Here is a 21,397-nt window from a genome sequence, read left to right as displayed (position 1 = left end):
CCATTTTCTATTAGGTTATTCACTATTTTCTTCTTGATTTATGAGCTTATTATGTATTCAGGATGACCCTTTATTAGTTATATAGAGGTCTTTTAACTTTATTTATAATGTTCTATGATATACAGAATGTTTAAATGTTTTATTTGATGAAATATCAATCTTTCATTTTATGGTTTCTACTCTTGGGTGAAGGAGACATAACTTAGAAAACACCTCTATTTTCTTCTAAAATGTTATTTTTTATATTAAATATTAATGTGAAATTTATTTTATTATAAAGTATGTGATGAGGATCTAACTTATTTTCATAGTGGTTAGCCATAGATTTAAATCTCCTTTTCATATACTTAATTATTACATATGTTTGGGTTTGTTTTTGTACATCTATTTTGTTCCATTGATCACTTCCTCCCCCAATACCACACTTTATAATTTTCAAAGCTTTAGAATATATATTAATATTTGACAACATAATACCCCATCCTAGATGAAAATGGGAAAAAAATCCCAATATTTTATTCACCTCAGGGCCAAAATCTATTTTGATAAAATACTGTATTCTTATTTTAAAGAACACACAAACTGGACATGAAAATTTGTAAAGCATAGGCAAAAAAAAAAAAAAAAGCACCAGACAAGAGGATGGAATAAAAATCCCTAATAAAATAATATGATAACATTTGATAGGCATGCAATGCTTCTTGTTGTATAAGAGCTAGACATTTTTGCACGGTGTTACCCTTTCCTTGTGCAAAAGCAGGGTGTTCAGACAGGTATACTGTATCTGGCTGAGCTGTCAGGCTGCAGATACCTGAGTATGGCCCCCTGTGTTTGTTCTGGGGACTCTGCTCTTCTGAGTTGCACTCCCAAGTCCACAGGCTTCTAGGGTTTTGGCACCTGGGAATAAGGTGGGGTAGCAACACTGCTGCCTTCTGACCTAGAGTGTTTTTTCCCCTGCTGATGGACAGAAACCCAAAGTGAGACACACAGGCTCCCCTTAATGGCTTTTCCTTGGTAAAACATCTCCTCATCATAGTTTCCTAAAAGGTCTTGGCTCTTCTAACTTACTCATTCTTCCAGACTGGAGGATGCACAGAACTCTCTGCAGTTGGGGGAATCACATTAGAGGCTTTTACATAGACAGACGTCCCCCACTTATCTGAACTCTTGCTACTCATCATCTGAAACTCCTGGACCATATACATTTGGATAACTGATATTCCTCACCTTCAGAATTCAGGAACTGTATAGATTCAGACAGTGAAGGACAGGTGTATTATGGGGGCTGGAACATTTTAGGGAAGAGTCCATTGGTCTCTATCAGCAGCTGACACCAAAAGTAATGAAGAACAGCAGGGCTCCCCATGGTCCTTCTACTGTGTCCAGTAGACCTAAGGACTCACAGAGACTGATCTAACAAGAATTCTCAAAAAATGAAACTGGTAGCCAAGAAAAGTTCTACAGAATGAAGCTGCAGAAAAATGACAGCCCAGGAACACATGAACTATGACTAACTCAACCAACACAGTGAATCTTGGGTCTCTCCAGGTCCACCTCCACCAGGTAAGGGATTGCTAAGGCCACAGCCTCTGCAGAGGTATCAGGGGTATCTTCCAAATGTTCCTCTTCCCAGATATGGTCCTAAAGCCCACGAGACAAGGGCAATCCAGTCAGAGGACAGAATCTGGAGTAGCCAGATAGGATAGCCAAGAAATACATTTCACCATTAAATGAGTGGATGATGGAATGAGAGTCACTAATCCTATAATTCCATTTACAATCCCCTTCTGATAGGGTATGATTTATGTTCTGGACTGGCAATCAATTTATGATGCTGGCTTGGAAATTTCTCTTTTCTTCTTTGCTCAACTTAATTTTTATTGCAGCTTACTATTTTAGTTCTTCCATTAGATATCAGATAAGTGGGAGAAGTCAGTTCTTTCACTGAGTCCAGTGACTGCACACCTGAAATGGATAAAGACCAAAACAGAAGAGTAGTAGACATAACCTAGAGGCTTGGTAATGAACTTGGAAAATAAATGGCTTCATCAGATTGTCCCTGGATGTTGTGACTGGATATAACTTTGGGAGAAGTGTGTGAGTATGTATTTGGGAGAGCCAGAGAACATTACTGGGGACAGCTTTAGAATGTATAAACAGGGATAAGGATGTGTGTGTTGCAGGAGAGGAGTGGTGGATAGCCAAGGAGTAGGACGTTCAGTGGACTTCTTTAGAATTACCTAACTTACAGTCACACACAGGGATGATCCTCAGCAGACATGTTTGTACTATGGGACTTCATTTCCCTAGGCACAGCTGACAGTCCCATAGGATGTACCTGCCCAACTCTCAGATATACAGAATTCAGAACAGAAGATTTTAGTTCAGATTGGGCTGGTTTCCCTCCTGTGAAAGACCTTCTCCATCACCAAGAGAATAGAAGCCAAGCTCCTTAGTGGTACATACCAGCCCATCCATCCCTTCAACAAATTCTTAGTAAGAACCTATTATGCACTGTTTTAGGCACGACAAATAAAACAGAGAATGGGATGAGAGTTTCACCTTTTAAGGAACTTACATTCTAGTAGTAGAAACAGACAAGTATTTCTCCTGCTAGCAGTAAGTGCTATGAAAAAAATTAGAGCAGGGAAAGGAGGTAGAGAGTCATGAGGGTGGTGGGGTGCTCTCTTAAATAGGATGGGCACACAAAGCTGTGGAGGATACATTTGAGAGAGACTTGAATTATGGTGGGGAAGTGAGAAATGGGAGGCAAAAAGAAAGACCCCGAGGCAGGGACAGGTTTGGGGGCTTGGCTGACCCACAAGGCAGTGAGGGGCAGCAGAGTCATCCAGATGGGCAGGGACAGGATCAGATCAGGACACAGGGTGCACTGTAGGCCACAGTAAAGAAATTATTCTGAAGGTAATGAGAGACTATTGAAGGGCTCTGAGTAGGAGAATCACATTTGCTTTTTGTTTTTTAAGATCATTTTGGCTGCTGTGCAGGCTTGTCTGTATGAGACGTTAGAGTAGGAGCCAAACTAATACTCTAGGCAGGAGATGATGGTGCATTGCATGGTAGTGCAGGTGAGAAGTGGTCAGGCTCAAGATATATTCTAAAAACAGAACTGATTGGTCTGACTGCATTAGATGGGAAGTGAAGAAGAAAGAGAGGCACTGAGGGCAGTGCTAAAGGTATTGGCCTGAGCAACTGGATGAATGGAAGGGGGAAGGCTGGTGGTTGAACAGGTTTGGAACGTGTGGGTATATGCAGGGAAATGAGAATTCTCTTTGGGACATATTCAGTTTGAGATCATTCTAGGCATTTATGGAGTTGGTTATACCAGTCTGGAGTTTGGGGAAAAGGTCAGGATAGAACCTCATCTCCAATAACATTCCATAGATAACACTAGCTGAATGAAAACATGCAACTGCTTGACTTGTGGTTGCCAACTGACATTTTGTGGCTGGTGCCTTTTTGTCTCATCACCTCTGTATGCCAACACCCTTCCACCCTTTCTACCTCTGGTTGACTCTTGTCCTTTAAAACTTAGGGCATCTTTGCCTCCATAAAGCTTTCCTTAAACACCAGGCTGAGTTAGGAACCCCTCAGTTGAGCCTTTGTGGTTCTTACCAGGTATATGCAAGCTGCCTTTTCAATTCTCTAAGGCGGGGTCTTCCTGACTCATCTCTGTATCCCCAGTATCTAGTCCTGAGCCTGCCACACAGTAGGGAGCTCTACACCTATTTGAGTGAAGGGAAGGTGCAGACTCACAAGACTGTTGCCTTATTCACAGAGAGGGCCGTTGAGGATTTGAACTACTAAATGGAAAGGAGTGGATGGTTCCCTAAGAGTCACATTCTCTACGAGAACTTTGCCAACTGCTTCCTGACACCCACTTCTTTTCAGGAAGGGGTCCACCTCCCTTCCTACTTCTCCCATGCCATTTCTCTGGCAACAGTCTTAGGAGTGGGTGGACTGCACGCGGAGAGTAAACCCACCCGAGTTGATGTCGACTTCCCTTGATGCCTCTATTCCCAGTGGTGTAGGACAGTAGCCACGGGCGGTCCATCAGCAGTGGGAGAGGTAAGCGGAAGACACACCGTCGCACGCGAAGCTCTAGGTAGCGGTCTGGGAGCAGAGCCCCCGTGGAATTGCCCCCAGGGCCGCGGGAGGTGAACGCAGACTAACCCCGCCCGCTCGCCAGCGCTGCCTCAGGGGCTCAGAAGGCGGGTGGGGGTGGAGGGCAGCAGCCAGCGAGCAGGCCCGGGGCCCGCCCTGCGGTTGCCAGGACACTGCACCCCTGCCACAGCGCACGCGCGCGATGCGCTCGGGCGGTACTCACCGGTGGGGTGGGGGAGCTGGTGCTGGGCGTCCTGGGCCTCGGGCCGGCTGGCTCCGTGGGCTGACTTGGCCATGGAAGACGACACTTGGTCCATGGCTGCAACCTCGGCGGGTGCTCGGTGGCTGCGCGCAGCGCCTGCACTCCCGGAAGTTCACGGGCAGCTACAGTTTCGTTTTCGTAAAAGCTACGATGACCGATTTCCCCTGCTTAGGGGAAGTTCTGAGCAAGAGACATGTAAGGTTTGCAGACGGAGTTTTCATTCAAATAGGAGCTCGCATCTTCTACAGATCTGAGTCTGATTTTTTTTAATTTGCAGGCGATCCCCACTTTTCCTCTCCAGACGGGGAGGAAAGGTGGCCCAAACCCCTGGGATCAGCTGGAGAAGTGATTGCTCTTCTGAGGGATTACTCGTTTCTTCTAAAAATTGTATAACACCAAATTTGGCCTAAATAGGTATGTCATAAACGTAGGCAGAATTAATCAACTGTAATTCCAGTTGCGAGTCGCAAATCTTTATTTAGCACCCATGGGGTACACAGCACCATACAAGACGAGGTTTTCAGTGCATGTAACAAAATATACATGTAGAGAACACAAATGCATATAATTACAGATTAAAAAAAAAGTTTTGGAAAAGAAGCATATAATAGTTGGTGGTTTGCTGAGGAATTAAAGGAAAACCTTGCATTTTGAGGTTTTATTATTATTATTTTTTGCATTTTGAGGTTTAAAGGGAAGAGAGGCAAACTGGGGATAGTAGAAAAGAGAATATGTAAAAAGATAGCTTGGATAGTCTTGACAAATATAGAAATGGATTACAGAAGAATGGAGCGCAAAGGGGAAATAAGAACACACTCTGGCAGCCCCGTTTTTGCCCTTCAATCAGCCAAACAAAGCCCTAAAAGAGACAATTAGAGACTGATAGCTCAGCTCGGTTATGATGTGACACTCGAAGAGACCCATCTCCCACTCTCAGCTTTCAATCTCAGCCTTTTATAATGTTCTACTCTTATGTGTAGACTGCCAAGATCACAAACTGAGGAAAGCCTATAACATGAAAAACAAAGACCAAAGGATACATACAGGGAAAACAAGAAATAAACCTTCGAAGTCACAAAATATGCAGGAAGAATATAGATATGAATGCGTGTGTACACATCATGGTATTTTCAAAGAGATAAGACACCACAGACATGAACCCAAAACAGGATGCTGTTAAAGAAATCCAGAGAAGAGAGCTCTAGAAATGAAGAATATGAGACCAGAAAAAATAAAGCACAACTGACATATTGGAAGATTTAAATTGAGAAAATGTCCCTGAAAGTACAGCAAAAAGATAGCTGAAAATAAAGAGAAAATTTGGGGCACGTGGCTGGCTCAGTTGGAACAGCATGCAACTTTTGATCTCAGCGTTGTAAGTTTGAGCCCCACATTGGGTGTAGAGATTAAATAAGTAAACTTGAAAAAAAAAAAAATCACAACTCTAAAAAAAAGAAAAGAAATTTAGAGAGCCAATCCTGGAAGTCTAACATCTGAATAACAAGAGTTCTATAAAGAAAGAAAGAATGAACACACGAAGAATCACTAAAGAAATGGTTCAAGATAATTTCCCTGAAGGACAAAGATTTCAGATTGAAAGATCCCACCAAACACCCAGGATGAAGGATGCAAATGGACCTTACCAGAAACAGAACACTGGACAAAGATAATTCTGTCAGCTTCGAGAGAGATAAAAACTGGTCATATATACAAAGATAAGGAAGAGAATGACATCTGACTTTAGTAGTCACCATGGAAGACAGAAAGGAGACCATTTTCAGATTTCATAGCAGCAGCACTGGAAGCTAGCAGAAGCCTTCAAAATTGTGTATGGAGGTTACTCAAGAATTCTATACACTGAAAAAATAGCAACCAAGTTAAGTGTAAGGGTAAAATAACATGTTTAAACATGCAAGGTCTCAAAATATTTACCTCTCAATTTTCCTTTTCAAAAACAACTGGAAGATGTCCTTCACCAATATGTGGGAGAAAACCAAGGAAAAGGGAAATAATGGAATTTAACTGGAAACAGATCTGACATAAGAGAGACAAAGGGAATCTCTAGGACATTGATGGAGGGTGACAGTTGTGAAACAGATCAAGATGTCAGGATTTATGTACAAAAATAATTCCCATACTTATCAAGTATCTTCACTTTCAGTGTACTGCCTAAAATTTCTACATCTTTACTGCAAATAAGTGGACTTAACTTTCCTCATCTTAACAGGCTATTAGGTTATAACTTTTTGCTCCTTTTCCTAGTTCATCGGTTTCCCTTTCTCTAAAACAATTTCAAGTTAAATTTTCATCTAGTTCAATATTTTTAAGCAATTAAATTGGGTCCAAACTTAGAACACAGTTTTATTTGAACAGTAACCAAACTAAACCCAGAATCGAGTATAGAAAAAAAGAAAGAAAAAAGACATAAAACTTCTCAAAAGCCAGAACTACTTTTAATTAAATACTTCTTTTTGAGCTAGTATTCCTCTTCTGGTTCCAAGGGGGAAGTTCCTGGCAGCCAAATGTAAAACTTTGTTATGGATAAAATTAGTTTTGACACCTGGAGATTCCTAGTCCCTTTTCCACTCCATGATCAGGGCTGGGTAACCTATAGCAGAGTATTACTCCCTTTCTCTCCACAAACGCAATCTGCACATCATACCCAGGAGAATCCAAGAAGCTGTTCCAGACTTTACAAACTCAGTGGAATTGCTTTGTTTTGTTTTATTAAGTGAAATTCTTGCCCAGCACAATCCCTTCTGGAGGGCCTAAATAAGCCAAGTCTGACTAGTTTCTAAGTTTTCTTATGGCTCTCCTCTACCTAGAACAAAAATATTCTAATTCCTCTGGGTTTTTATTCCCTCTTTTCTTGTCTATGTTTGCTGGAGTAGTAAGGAGAATCTGTGGAAAAGAAGTTCCATCTCAAAGAATTTGCCAAAAGCCTCCCAATAGGAGAGCTTCTCCCTCTTAGCAGTCAAATGGTTTGATGAGACAGAGTTGCATGCAGCCAGAGCTTCTCCAACTAGTGTTAAAATACTTGGAAGTAATATGTGTAAAGTTAGTTCTTACATATTCTTCAGGCTGTGTTGCCCACCTATGGCTCATAATGGTAAATTATTTGCCAAGAATTAAGCATAAATTTTGTAGGTAAAGATGTGAAATTTGGCCCTTTGGGGGCATGAACTCAAAGATAATAATCACAAAAGTAAATAAGAACAATTGAATTCTATTGTAACATTTGTTTCTCTTAATATATAATTTACAAATAAGTTACAAACTGTATAATGGTATGTCATATAAAATATACACTTCATCCCACTTGTGTAAAGTTGAACAGCAGAAAGAATAAAGAGATAGCCTATGCATATGAAAATGTCCTTATTTTGTTCCTAGCATTTCTAAGTCATACAAACGAATTCCCTGACAAGGGTAAACTGAGAAGAATTCTCTTGATGGATCACAGCCTAGGTTAATTCCTAGGTTGAAGGTTCTCCTGCATGGCTCTAATTGCAGCACGATAAGCTAATCTCATCAATAGGCATTAGCTAAAGATTTATAATATTTTCTTCCTACACTTATTAACCCCACATTGGCAGAGGATTTCTTTCTCAGGCATAGTCCCAGCTTCATACCCATAATCCCATGTTAGTTCTGTTCTTGCTTTCACATACCTAGAAAGTAGAAATTAAAAAGCAAACATAAATTACTCTGAGTAACTACCAAATGAACCAAACTTGATTATATCAGTTTATTAACATCACTACAAATCTTCAAAAATCTGGTTTATTCTAACACCCCCCAGTTAGGAATGCTCTTTTATTAAGAATAATCATTTGAGTTTTATTTCAAATCTACCAAAATCCTAAGTAAGAAACTTGTCAATATCCAGGAGAAAGGAAGTGTTTTGCAAACAGTGGAACCCAGCGATGTGATGACATCTGTGGTATGAGGCCTGTAGTGTGATAGCTGGAGGCAGTTCTGACTTACAGGAGATGTGGCATTCTACATCATTTCTTCTCTGAACTGAACTGGGTCAGAACTACCATCCTTAGTCCTTTCAGGAATTCTCACAGGAAATAAGGACTGAAATTTTAGCTGTTTAAAATTTTATTGACTAGGAACAGTTTGGGATAAATGAATATTCTAGGGTAGCAGATATTAGGGGCTATCACACATTTTTTTTTTAATCACACATATTTTAAAAATATTTTTCTATTGTTATTTTTCACAATCTCAAAATTAAATCACATAAAAGAAATTTCAAACCTGTTGGTGAAGAACGCCACCAGTGGAAAATTCCTGTCACGTGTTTCTACAAAAACATTCTGTACCAAAAGATTTGGGCAACAACTATGCTGTTAAAACAAATACATAAACACAGAAGTTAGATATAGTAAAGAGTTTGATACTTTGTTTTTGAAACATTAAAATACCATTCTGTTTCTAACACGTCTCACTTATTTTTGTTTCTTTCCCTTTTTTGCTGACCTATATTGTAAAATATCATAAAGTGTAATTTTTTAATAGTAGGAACTCAATCAGAAAAGCCCTCTTCTGACATTCTTATCTTGCTGGTAGAAATGCAAAATGGTACAACTTCTATAGAAGATAATTTGTCAATTTTATCATTATTATAAATGCATTTATCCTTTGATTCAGCAATCTTATATCTGGGAATGTATTCCACGGATATATATGTACATGTATCTATGTGTTTGATTATTCATTAAGCACTGTTTTTTTTTTAATTTTAATTTTTTTAAAAGATTTTATTTATTTATTTGACAGAGAGATAGTGAGAGCAGGAACACAAGCAGGAGGAGTGGGAGAGGGAGAAGCAGGCCTCTCACCGAGCACGGAGCCCGATGTGGGGCTCGATCCCAGGACCCGGGGAACATGACCTGAGCTGAAGTAGATGCTTAACGACTGAACCACCCAGGTGCCGCAAGCACTGTTTTTAATAGTAAAACATTACTGTTCTAAACATTGTTTAGAAACAACCCAAATGTCTATCCAAAGAAGATTGGTTAAATAAACTCTGGTATATCTCTATGCAGCTGTAAACAAAAACAAACACAAAATGAGGCGCGCTCTCTGTGTACTGATATGGAAAGATCCCCAGAGTATATTGTTAATTTAAAAAGCAAGGCACAGAACAGTGAATATAATATGCTTTTATGTAAGAAAGGGGGGAAATAAGTATATATATTCACTTATATAGAAACACTATACTTATACACTATACTTAAACACTTATAAAGAAACACTATAAGAATACACAAAAAGTAATAAAAATGATTTTACTATATAGAGAGTGGAGTGCGGACAAGGTGAATAGAGGCATAGTTATTTTTTAGGGTATTTTTTTTTAACAGAAGAAAAAAGATTAATACAAAGAATGTATGTGACTGAGTTTTACACCATTGTCAAACAGACTCTCCAGAAAGTGGACATATGTAAGCAATTGATGTCTCTGCTGAACATAACCATTAGTTATCCTTATTCAAGGCTTTTAACATGATACTATTTTATCCAATTACCACCATTCCAATATTGTTGTCTATTGGCCACTAGCACCCATCTCCACAGATTCATCTATGCCAAATTCATAAAGGGACCAAATCCCAGCAATACTCCTTGAACATGCCTGCCACCATTCAATTTCAATGATAACTTCCTGTCCATACATTTTTTTCAGTTGGGCTGGTAACCTTTACTCATCTACCATGAGTAGAGGCAGGCTTGGAGCTACCTTGAAACAGAATTTTGTTCAGCTGTATGTATGTATTCTGTATGGCTTTTTATTTCATGTATTCATTTTATTTTTATTTTTAAATCATGAATGTATTTTCTATGTAAAAAAAAAGAAAGAAGGAAGGAAGGAAAGAAGGAAAAAAGAAAGAAGGAGAGAAAGAAAGAAAGAAAGAAAGAAAGAAAGAAAGAAAGAAAGAAAGAAAAAGTGAAAGTCATACAACATAACTGACAGGAAATAAAGCCACGACAGTCCTTTGCTGGGGATCCTTCTTTAATGGCTCTCCAGACATGTTTAATGGCTCTTGACATGTTTGGCAATAGTGTAGAAGTAGTCAAAGTGGAATAAAGAACAGCAGCTGGGGCACAGAAGAAGAAAGGAAAGGATTCTATTTCTTGTTAACCAAGTATCCTCCCAACTAGGAGAAAAAGAAACAAACCAAATAAACAGATCACCTAGCAAGGAAAAAGTTCTTTGTTTTTAAAAATTTTCTGACTTCAGGTGGGGGGGGTGATGGATATTAAGGAGGGCACTTGTGATGTGCACTAGGTTTTGTATGTTAAGTGATGAATCCTAAATTCTACATCTGAGACTAATATTGCACTGTATGTTAACTGGAATTTAAATAAAAATTTGAAAAAGAGAAAAAATTTTCTGACTTCAGAATCTTTTTCTCTTCTGATAGCGGGTGAATTACATGACTGCACATAAATTTCAAACCATTCAAAGCAGCACAGAAAAATAGTTTAGAAATGTGAATCTCAGCCCATATACTCACATTAAGGAAGCGGCCCACATTCCCTTCTTTTGTGGCATCCAATAAAAACACGTTCCCTTTATTAAACTTCTTTAGAGAATCAGGTGAAATATTCTTGGTTTCACTTGGGAACTCTTTTTCACAAAAGACTTGATGGTTTTGATATGCTGGAGATCTTTCCTCTTGGGGCTTTTGCATTTGAGCCTTGAACTCCTTTGTAATACTCTGTTTATCCAATGTGGCTGCTTGGTTACATCTGCCCCCTGATGGAGTTTCTTCTCTACATTTAGTTATATCTATCACATCTGATTCAATCTGCAGATTGTCTTCAGAGTCTTTAACTTGGTAGGAGCTTGAATCCTCTAATAAATATTTTGGAAGGAAGTGTCAGCAAATATACTTGGCTGATCAATAGTCCTGTGATTAACATAGTAATTAAATGCTAGTTGCTTTAATTATTGCTAATCCTTACAATGTATGAAGGTAGATAGTACTCCAATTTTACAAATGAAAACTGAGCCTCTGAGAGGGTAAGAGATTCACCTGACCTGTAATATAATGAGAAGTGGGGTAAGAAACCCAGAAGAGTCTCAAATGTTTGAGAAAAATCTGGCTCCAGGTCTGCCTTCTTTCTACTCCCTTTTTACGAATGTACCTATTGCCTCCTGTCACTACTATATTTAATCTCTACTCCTCATAAACTTACCTCTCTTCAACTCTGGAATCTGCATTTAAGTATATTCTTTTTTTTTTTTTTTTTTAAAGATTTTATTTATTTATTTGACAGAGAGAGACACAGCGAAAGAGGGAACACAAGGCAGAGGGAGTGGGAGAGGGAGAAGCAGGCTTCCCGCGGAGCAGGAAGCCCGATGCGGGGCTCGATCCCAGGACCCATTTAAGTATATTCTAAACACTTGTAACAGAGTAGGTATTTAGGGAGTACTCTAGGCCTTTAGGACACCAATGAATGGCCTGAGAAGACCCTCTTGGCGTCGCCCTCAACAAGTCCCAAGAGTAATAACTGTATTGCTATGGGTTTTGCACACATTAGTGTTTGAAGGTTTTGCTAGATGACCATTCAATATTTATACTTTTACAAACAATAATACTTTAGAATAAGATGAACTGCCTTAATCATTTTTCTTATCCAATAATGGAAATAATTTTTTAGGATATTCAGAAGTGTAAATGCTTTCCCCCATCTGTTTAAAAGCAGTACATAAATTTACAAAGGTGTCCTCCCTCCTCCTACCAGGAAGGACAAAAGTTACAACCAGCAACAGGTTTAGACCTTGATCAGCCCGGAAATCAAACCAGAGGAATCTACATAAAAACTTTACTAACTAGCCTTTATCCACTATTGGTTTCCCATATTTTACCTTCCCACAATATGCTGCCCCTGGAGACTCAAGGTCCTTTTCCTTTGTCTTGTCACTCCTCTAAAAATTTATTGTTCTTTGGCAAAGATGCTAGATAAGTCAGAGTTCTAAGCTACTTCTTTTTTTTTTCTTTTTTTTAAGATTTTACTTTTGAGTAATCTCCAAACCCAACTGGCCTCAAACTCACAACCCCAAAGATCAAGAGTCACATGCCCCACTGACTGAGCCAGCCAAGCACCCCTCTAAGCTACTTCTTTATATTATTCATCTCTGAGTACTCCCATGTGTTACATACGTGATATACATGGTAATGGTGATACATGGTAATAAATTTCTGCTTGTTTTTCTCTTGTCAATCTGTCAGTCTAATTTACAAGGCCCCAGCTGGATAACCTAAGATGGGTAGAAGAAGAGATTTTTCCTTCCCTTTGATGATGAAATAATTATAATACATAAATGCCCTTTCTGATAGACCTTTTCTGTCAAGCAGCTGCCTCGCTCCCCAGCCTCAATCTCCATCCTTTAAGACCAGGTGAGGAGTTGGGGATACAGATGCAAAGAAACTCTAAAGGAGAAGAGGCAATGGCTCAATTATTCAAAAAGGGTCATCTCTCAGCAGTATCTCCCCAGTAAGGGATATTATGAAATGCAAAAGTACCAAAATCCAGGTTTGTCAAGTTGTAACATGAACTACTGTAGACTGGTAACACTGAAAGACAAGCACTCAGAATAGCAATATTTTTGCTTTTTGCTGAGCATCCCTACAGCACTGTTGGCTGGAGTACTGCAGAATGATGTATCTTAATTTTAAAGGAGCCCCTAACAAAGAGTTAGGAAATGGCTGCTTTGGACAATGCTTCCAAAGCCACACATAACACTGTGGACCATGTGGACTCAGAGTTGTCTACCCTACTCCTTCCTGCAATGCCTCAGGGTCACTGTTGGTGTATAGACCAAGGGTTGGCAAACTACTTCTGCAAGGGGCTAAATAGTATTTTAGGCTTTGTGGGCCATATAGTCTCTGTTGTGACTATTCAGCTCTGCTGACATAATGTGAAAGTCATCAGAGATAATATGTAAATTAATGAGTGTGGCTATGCTCCAATAAAATTTTGTTTATGGACACCAAAATATAATTTCATATAATTTTTAAGTGTCACAATATATTATTCATCTTCTCATTTTTTTAAGTTATTTAAAAATGTAAAAATTATCTTAGCTCATGGGCTATACATAAAAAGATGGTGGGCCAGATTTGGTCCACAAATTGTAGTTTGTCAACCTCTGATCTACATAAGTAATAACTTTTATAATGAATGCAGCTTGTTTGTTCTAAGTCTGAGAAAATAAGCCACAGGTATTGAACGAGACAGACAAAAAGGCAGAAGAGGGAGGCTATCACAGAGTGAAACAAAGCCTACTTTTCATTTCCTTGGCTTTGGAGTTCAGATGCACTTGGGCTGGTTTAAATCCATCATTATCTTCTGAGGTGACAGACTCTGAGGAAGCAAATCCCTTAAAAGAGAACAGGTAAGATGTCTTTATTTTCTAGGTCAGGAAAAATAATTTAATGTAGCAGTTAGACCTCTTTCGTCAAGTGTCAATCTGGCTGTAGCTACCACATTAGTTTTGGAAGCCTCAAAGCTGATACCATAAGGAATCTCTGGAGCGATGGAGCCCTTTTGGCTGTGTTCTACTTCTAGGCACTTTAGTAAGCCACATATTAAAGACTTTATTTATCAAGACTGTCAAGACATTCTTTAGGCATTAAAATTTAAAATAAAATTCAAAGACATCTGTATCCCTCCAATTTTGATACCATATTATGAATTTGGCTTCAACTATAAGATGTGCAAAGATAAAAGCACACTTTAGCTAGTTTTTACTTCAAAGAGAAGGTTAAAGGAGTTGCCTGTCTTTATGAGTTGTATACACGGCAATCACTTTATATGTTAATAACTTTTAAAAAGGTGATAAGCTTAACACCACATTTGGCACTCAACTAACTGTTCAACTAGTGTTGACCATTATTATTATTATTATCATTATTATTATTCAAGTTACTTAAATGGTTAACATTTATTGAGCACTTGGGTGTCAAGCATTGTGCTACACAAAGTTTCTGAAGCTTATCTCATTTAATCCTCTTAACTCTGAGATAGATACTATATTATCCTCATTTTACAGATAAAGGAATGTAGACGTGGAGATGTCACCCAGGTGGAAAGCCCAGAGCTGGAGGTCAAACCCAGTTCTATGTGGTCTGATGGCCTAACCTTTTCATAATTATATGATCCTGAGGAGATACTTACTGTATGTACATTACTAGGCAGAGGGCAAATATTTGCACATCACCTAGGGCAGAGTTTTTATTTCTCATCTACAAGCCCTACTGTGAACTATCTTTATGTCTTCCTCTGTTCTTTTTCCTGCATCTTTCTTTGCTTCCAAGTTATAGTCTCTGACTAGTTATTTTTCTCAGTACAGACTGAAAAGTATACCTTCAGAGGCTATCATGTAAAATGGTGTTTTCTGGATGATTCTTTCATTAGGCTGTGTCTATTCTTTCTCTTACATCTCTCAACCTTATCTCCTTAACCTGAATTACTCCATCTTTTTTCTTATTATGTATCACTATCAACTCTGGAACACTTTAGCTTTTCTATAAATTCTCAGAACTGGATAGCTCTCAGTTTCAGTGGAACACATTGTCAGATCATGACCAACACTCTCCTTATGTATCTAAGTTGGGAACATGCCAATGACCATGGAGGACACTAAGTAAATAAAACATGGTCCTAACACTTCAAGAGTACGCCCATTCCAAAATAATGAAAGAAACCCTACATTATTAAGTTACACAAACAATTGGAGCTAAGTAAAAGACAGAAAGTTAAGATCACAGTTAATATTCTCAGAAGGGCCCCATCTACATTTTGCAGTTTTTACCATCCTTTTCCCATTGCGTTGAATAATGGCTGTCTTCACTTTAGGACTTCTAATGACTGAATGATACTGAATTCTTGAAATATTGTTACATTTCATTTCTCTGAAAAGGAAAAAAAAAGTTATTCCATATATCACTAAAAATTCTCTTTATTGGACCTTGAAATATAGATATCACTGTTATGTAAGTATCCATTAGAAATTAATCTAATACACCTATGCTTATCCCCCACTAAAGAAGGAAATATATTTTAAAGTCAATCATTTTTGAAGTATGTTTAGAAAATAATCTGTGAAAAGGTTTGTAAATAAGATGCTAGAAAATAAAAAGGACAGCAAAAGTTATGACATCCATAAAGACTCTGATTAAAGGCATAAGTCTTTTAAAGGTAAAACTCCAGAAATGGAACACAGGAAATTAAGTATGTTGGCTAGCTTTTAAAATATAAGCATTCTAGATTTCTCAGAGTTAAACTTACAACCGTGAAGCAAGCTGATATATAGGAGATACATAAGAGTTCGGGGGAGGGTGAGTAAGAAACAAAGAGAACCATTCTTAATAATACAGATCAATCTTGATTGGGTTCCTAATATCTTACTTACATAACAGGCTCTTTTAAATTATTATTGAACGTAGGGAGACACTCCTCAGTCTCAGCACTTCTATGTGTTTCCAGTTCTAATGGGATAACTTCAACCTCACAATCTGCAACTTCTATTTTCCTCTTTTTTGAAAACATATTTTTCATAATATTCTCTTCTTTTCCATTTTCATCAATAGCATCAGGTTTCTCAGTGTTAGATCTGCTTAGTAATCTTCCTAAAAGAAAAAAAGTAAGAGTTTAATAAGACAAAATATAATTGCTAAGTAACAGAAGAACATCTCTATTCTGCTCCATTACTAAAGAACTCTATGAAATGTACCATATTTCTATAATGAAAATAAACACAATAACTCATCCTAGGAAACTCTTGTAAGAAACTATAAACAAAACACCAGTAAGAGATTTCATATCTTCCAGTATATGAGAAAAAACACTGACCACCTAAAAAAAGCATTTGTCTGTTCTGGTATAAAATGAAAGAGAACAGATTTAGCTACAATAATAAAAATAAAATCAGAATGGATTCTAGAAAATTAGAGAGGTGAACTCCACTCTTTTTATTTTTTAAAGATTTTATTTATTGGGGCGCTTGGATGGCTCAGTTGGTTAAGTGTCTGCCTTCAGCTTAGGTCACGATCCCAGGGTCCTGGGATTGGGCCCTGTGTTGGGCTCTCTACTCGGTGGGGAGCCTGCTTCTCCCTCCCCCCTCTGCCTGACGCTCCCCCTACTTGTATTCTGTCAAATTAAAAAAAAAAAAATTATTTATTTGAGAGACAGAGAAAGTGAGCACAAGCAGGGGGAGGGAGAGAGGGAGAAGAAGACACCCCGCTGAGAAGGGAGTCTAATGTGGGGCTCAATCCCAGTACCCTGGGATCATGACCTGAGCAGAAGGCCGATGCTTAACAGACTGAGCCACCTAGGCACCCCGTGGTGAGCTCCACTCTTAAGACTGCAGCTTTTGTGTCTAGTTAAAATGCTTTATCAGTTAAAACTTATATATTTTTTAGGGGTGCCTGGGTGGCTCAGTCAGTTAAGCATCTGCCTTCGGCTCAAGTCCTGATCCCAGGGTCCTGGGATCGAGCCCCATGTTGGGCTCCCTGCTCAGTGGGGAGTCTGCTTCTCTCTCTCCCTCTGCTGCTTCCCCTCCCCCCACCCCCACTCCTGCTCTCTCTCAAATAAAATCTTTAAAAAAAAAAACACATTTTTTTATAAAGTGACCTATTTAAATCTGAGGTAATATGTGCCTATTGTTCTCATATTAAGTTCTAGTGTAATATTAAATCTTAAAGTTTATGTATTTTCTTTTAAGGGACCCAAAACTATAGTGACCAAGTCAAAATTAGCAGCTGAATCAGAGAGATACCTTAGGTACATTTTCTAGTAATGCAGACAAAGCCAATGAGACTTCCTGGACACCATGTGGCTCCTTATATAAGGCAGGTGACTTTCATCAAAGAGTGATTTTGAGAAATAGGAGAGATGAATGTGTAGGCAAATTGTGTATTATGTGACAGGGATCCAAGTGCGGCTGTTATGAATTATATGAATTCTTGCTCTCACTGAAGTGAACCTGGAATTTCAGATAAGGATAGTTGCTCTGGTTCTGCTGCCTTGCTGCCAAGACTTGGTCCAGCACAATTCCTTTAGACTGGCTCCAGCGCCATGCTTCCTCAACCTTTCTCATTTCATGATGCACACAGGAAGTGAGGATTTTTACCTGATACTCCGGGGTAAATGGCTGAGACTACTAAGACTGATGTGTCTGGCCTACAGGTTGTGACCAGAAAAAATCAGTAATGGCACAACTATAAAACGCTGGTTGGGAAGTTTTGCTTAGAGCATGAGCAACTCTCTCGAGTCCCTGAAATGGAGGGAGCTGCTTAAAGATCACTGCCTGAATCATCCTGTACAGGTATTTATTACAGACTTAACTTGTTAAATTCTAAGAGTTCAAATTATTGAACAAGATAGTCTTTGATTGATAATCTTTACCCTAGCAAGTCAGTCATTTAGTTTTCTTATTCAAAAAGTCTTCTTAACTTATCCTAAAGCATCTGTAGCCATGGAGACAAGAAAAAAATATGCCTCACACAATAACCCAAGTTCTACCATTGAGACTTTCTTTTCTGGAATATCCGGTGTCTCCTCATCCCTTCAGTGCTCAACTTCCCAGTCACTTGCCCCCCTCTGATGCTCCTCCTCTATATTGTTGCTCCTGTCCTTACTATAAATCTAGTAAGATGGAGATTCAGGAATGCAGATCTTACTATAGTAATCTGAATAATGAACCTTTGCTTTACCTGAATAAATGCAAACAAATGTCCCTCTGTCAATGTCATCTAGGCAGCGTACTCCCCATCCCTTCTTCTCAGTTTTGAAGACCTGTAGCCTCACTTGAGGTCCATGCTGGACAACTCGGTTTTGACACATTCGTCGATTACACTTGCACAACAGGCTGCATTCATAAATGCTGTCAATAAAATATGCAAGAAAAAAAACCAATCAGATATCCTAAACTAAAAGCAAAAGCAGTTTATACTGCTACCTCACTAATAATTACCACAGGAGGCCGACTAAGTGTGAAGGCTCCTAGACTCCCTGGATTCTCATCATAGCTCCAGCCATTTACTAACTGTGTGATGTTGGATGAGTTATCAATTTTCCATTTTTTAATGTGGGGATATATAATTGTACCTATCTTGTAGGGTTGTTTCATGATTAAATGAGTCAGTATTTACAAGGTGCTTAAGGCTATGCCTGGCACATAATATATGTTAGCTTTTAAAAAGTGTCTAGTAATGTCTAGGAAAGGAATGTCTAGGAAGAAAGCTTTTCTGTTTCTATGTATCTTTTAATAACAATTTTGAAAGTTTGAAAATTCCCAATTCTTAGATGAGCTTTGCAAATTATATTTCCTAATAGGGAAATTATATTTCCTAGCTGCCCAAAGTCTAACCCTAGTGGGTAAGAGGCAGACTCAAAGCAGATAGGTGTTTAAGTACACTCTGCATGCTACATGTGTGCTGACTTACATTTCTTTTTTTTCTGACTTCCATTTCCAAGAACAATATATAAGTTTGGTTTTTTATTCCTTAACACAGATTCTGGTATAAAAATTAATATTTAATGATATCTGTAAGACTACAGACCACAACAATAAAGTACCCACCTTCAAAAATACAAACACCCTGCAACAAATCCTCAAGGTATCTTACCCAGTAGGTATTTGTCTCTGTAGTCTTTTATATTTATATCCAGTGGTTATTTTATTACTTGACAAGGGGCAAGTCTTGGCATTCCTCGCTGTCAGCTGAAGACATGCACATTTTGTTCTAAAAGGAAAGCAATGGATGGAGAAGTTAGAATAAAAAAGTACCAACTTAAGAGAGTCTTGATAAAAATGTAAATGATATCGTAAAGGATGCAATTGTATTTAGAAGTCACTTAGCTGATGGACAGTTGGACTTCTTCCCTAACAGAATAGGTCTCTTTAAAAGACAAAATCTACCAAAAATTTGTCAACAATTATAAACTGCCCTATACCTCTATTTACTCATGAAATACTTAAATATATGAGTTTTAATTTTTTTAAATGAATTCCTTTCATTTCCTATTCAGCAGAAGCTAATTTGTGAAAATTCTCCTAGGTCCTCTCTCCTATAATGGATAAACTTATGTATGTCACACTTGAAAGGGCATAGGTACTTTTGCAGACATCTTAAAGTATCTCTCCCTCCAATAACATGAAAACAGACTGGGGAGATTGATGCTGGCCATCTGGCTACTACAATCTGTTTTTCATAATGTTGCTAAACAGAAGACACGCAACCATAGATTTTTCTCGTTCAAGATGGCAACGTAGGAAGACCCCGAACTCACCTCCTCCATGGACACACTATATCTACCTAATTATAGAGCAATGCCTCCTGAAGAAAAACTGAGGGCTGACTGAACAGCTTCTGCACAGAAAAAGAGAAACCACAGAGAGAGAGACAGAGACACAGTAACAAAGGGAACCCCCACCACCTCTGACACTTCGAACTGCAATGAGGAGGGACTGGTGAGCAGATTTGTCTGCCCTGGGGCACAGAAAAAAAAAAAAAAGCTGTGGCTTAAAATGACAACTAGAATATAAAGGAACTAGCCCTAGACCCCTGCCATTTGGCAGGGGAGCTGCTGGAACTCTCTCTGGGTTAGAAGAGCTGGCAAACGCTACGGTTTACGTTTCCTCTCTACCTTGCTAGCACAGATGAGAGTAGGGCCTGGATGTCCTAGCCAGCCTGCAACCTCAGCAAGCCTTGGACACCCTGGGGCACAGAAAAAGCCTCAGTTTAAAAGAGCTACTAGGATATAAAGGACTCAACCCTAGAACTATGCAAAATGTCAGGGGAGCTGCTGAAACTCTCTCCAAGTCAGGGGAGCTGGTGAACACCATGGTTGATAATCCCCCTCCCTCTTGATACTGCAGACAGGGAAAGGGTCCAGGTACCCTAGTGGGTCTACCACTGCAGTGAACTCTGGGGCCCTAACCCACACCAGCCCTAGCCATCCCATCAAAGCAGCCCCAGTGCAGCACACATTGCACACCTCTGGTCAGCACTCACTATAGCTCCAGCCATCTCGTCAAGGTGACACAGGTGCAAAGTATCCTAGAACAGTCCAGGCCCATACCACTTTGGCTCCAGATGGTGACTGCACACCCCTGGTGCATAGCATTCTAGAATGTCCTGACCCATGCCCTGCCTCAGCCCTGGCCACGCTACTAGAGCCCCGCTGAATAAACAACCATGGGGACTCCTGGCCTCATACCCACTTAACCTTCTGCTGTACTCCAAGGGTGCCCTCTCTGTAAAGAGCCCTGGGACCACCCCAGCCCATACCCACTTCAGCTTTAGCTGTCTGGCCAATGTGCCATCTGCACTGAGAGCCCTTAGATTGCCCATCCTGCACCAACTTCAGCTCCAGGAATCCCACTAAGACAGCCCCAGCACAGAGTCCCCTGGGGCCTCCAGTCCACAATAGCCAGCCACAGCTCCAGTCAGCCAGCCAAAGTCACCAAGCCCACAGTCTCCATAGACACAACCATGCACAAGATCATTCCTTCTAGTTTAGGAGAAGCAGCCATTCTGTCTAGTTCATAGAAACAAAGACAGAAAGTCAAGCAAAATAAGGAGACAGGAATATGCTCCAAACAAAGAACTACACAAAACCTCAGAAAATAAACTAAATGAAATGGAGATAAGCAATATGCCTGATAGTTCAAAGTAATGATCATGAAGATGTTCACCAGACTGCAGAGAAGACTGGATGAACTCAGTGAAAACTTCAACAAAGTGATAGGAAATATGAAAAATAATCAGAGTTGAAGAATATAACGGAAATGAAAAATACTCTAGAGGGAATCAACAGATTAGAGGATGCAGAAGAACATATAAGCAATCTGGAGGATAGGGTAATGCAAACTACCCTAGCTGAATAATGAGAAGATAACAGAATTTTTAAAAAGGAGGATAGGTTAAGGGATCTCTTGGACAGTATCAAGTGAACAAACATTTGGATTACAGAGGTCCTGGA

General features: G+C 39.2%; 2 protein-coding genes across 6 annotated transcripts in view; both read right to left on the bottom strand.

The window, feature by feature from the left end:
• The window catches only part of PHF11 (PHD finger protein 11), a 29,346-nt gene extending 24,614 nt beyond the window's left edge, over nt 1-4,732 (bottom strand). For both annotated transcript variants that reach the window (XM_035003428.1, XM_035003430.1), the window contains exon 1: nt 4,346-4,732. In XM_035003428.1, coding sequence (XP_034859319.1) covers nt 4,346-4,439 — 94 coding nt within the window. In that variant the 5' untranslated portion in view covers nt 4,440-4,732. The remainder of the gene's footprint in view (nt 1-4,345) is intronic.
• Nucleotides 4,733-4,847: 115 nt separating this feature from the next.
• Nucleotides 4,848-21,397, bottom strand: part of SETDB2 (SET domain bifurcated histone lysine methyltransferase 2) — a 55,444-nt gene continuing 38,894 nt past the window's right edge. For all 4 annotated transcript variants that reach the window (XM_035003425.1, XM_035003424.1, XM_035003427.1 and 1 more), the window contains 8 exons: nt 19,039-19,155; nt 18,124-18,293; nt 15,822-16,038; nt 15,222-15,321; nt 13,694-13,787; nt 10,915-11,255; nt 8,651-8,739; nt 4,848-8,055 (listed from right to left, as the gene is read on the bottom strand). In XM_035003425.1, the coding sequence (XP_034859316.1) occupies nt 7,938-8,055; nt 8,651-8,739; nt 10,915-11,255; nt 13,694-13,787; nt 15,222-15,321; nt 15,822-16,038; nt 18,124-18,293; nt 19,039-19,155 (1,246 nt within the window). In that variant the 3' untranslated portion in view covers nt 4,848-7,937. The remainder of the gene's footprint in view (nt 8,056-8,650; nt 8,740-10,914; nt 11,256-13,693; nt 13,788-15,221; nt 15,322-15,821; nt 16,039-18,123; nt 18,294-19,038; nt 19,156-21,397) is intronic.

The sequence above is a fragment of the Mirounga leonina genome, unplaced genomic scaffold (genome assembly GCF_011800145.1).
Source record: "Mirounga leonina isolate KUSES-001 unplaced genomic scaffold, KU_Mleo_1.0 Mir_127, whole genome shotgun sequence".
NCBI lineage: Eukaryota > Metazoa > Chordata > Mammalia > Carnivora > Phocidae > Mirounga > Mirounga leonina.
The sequence above is the reverse complement of the archived record's forward strand: the minus strand, read 5'-3'. Positions and strand labels throughout refer to the sequence as shown.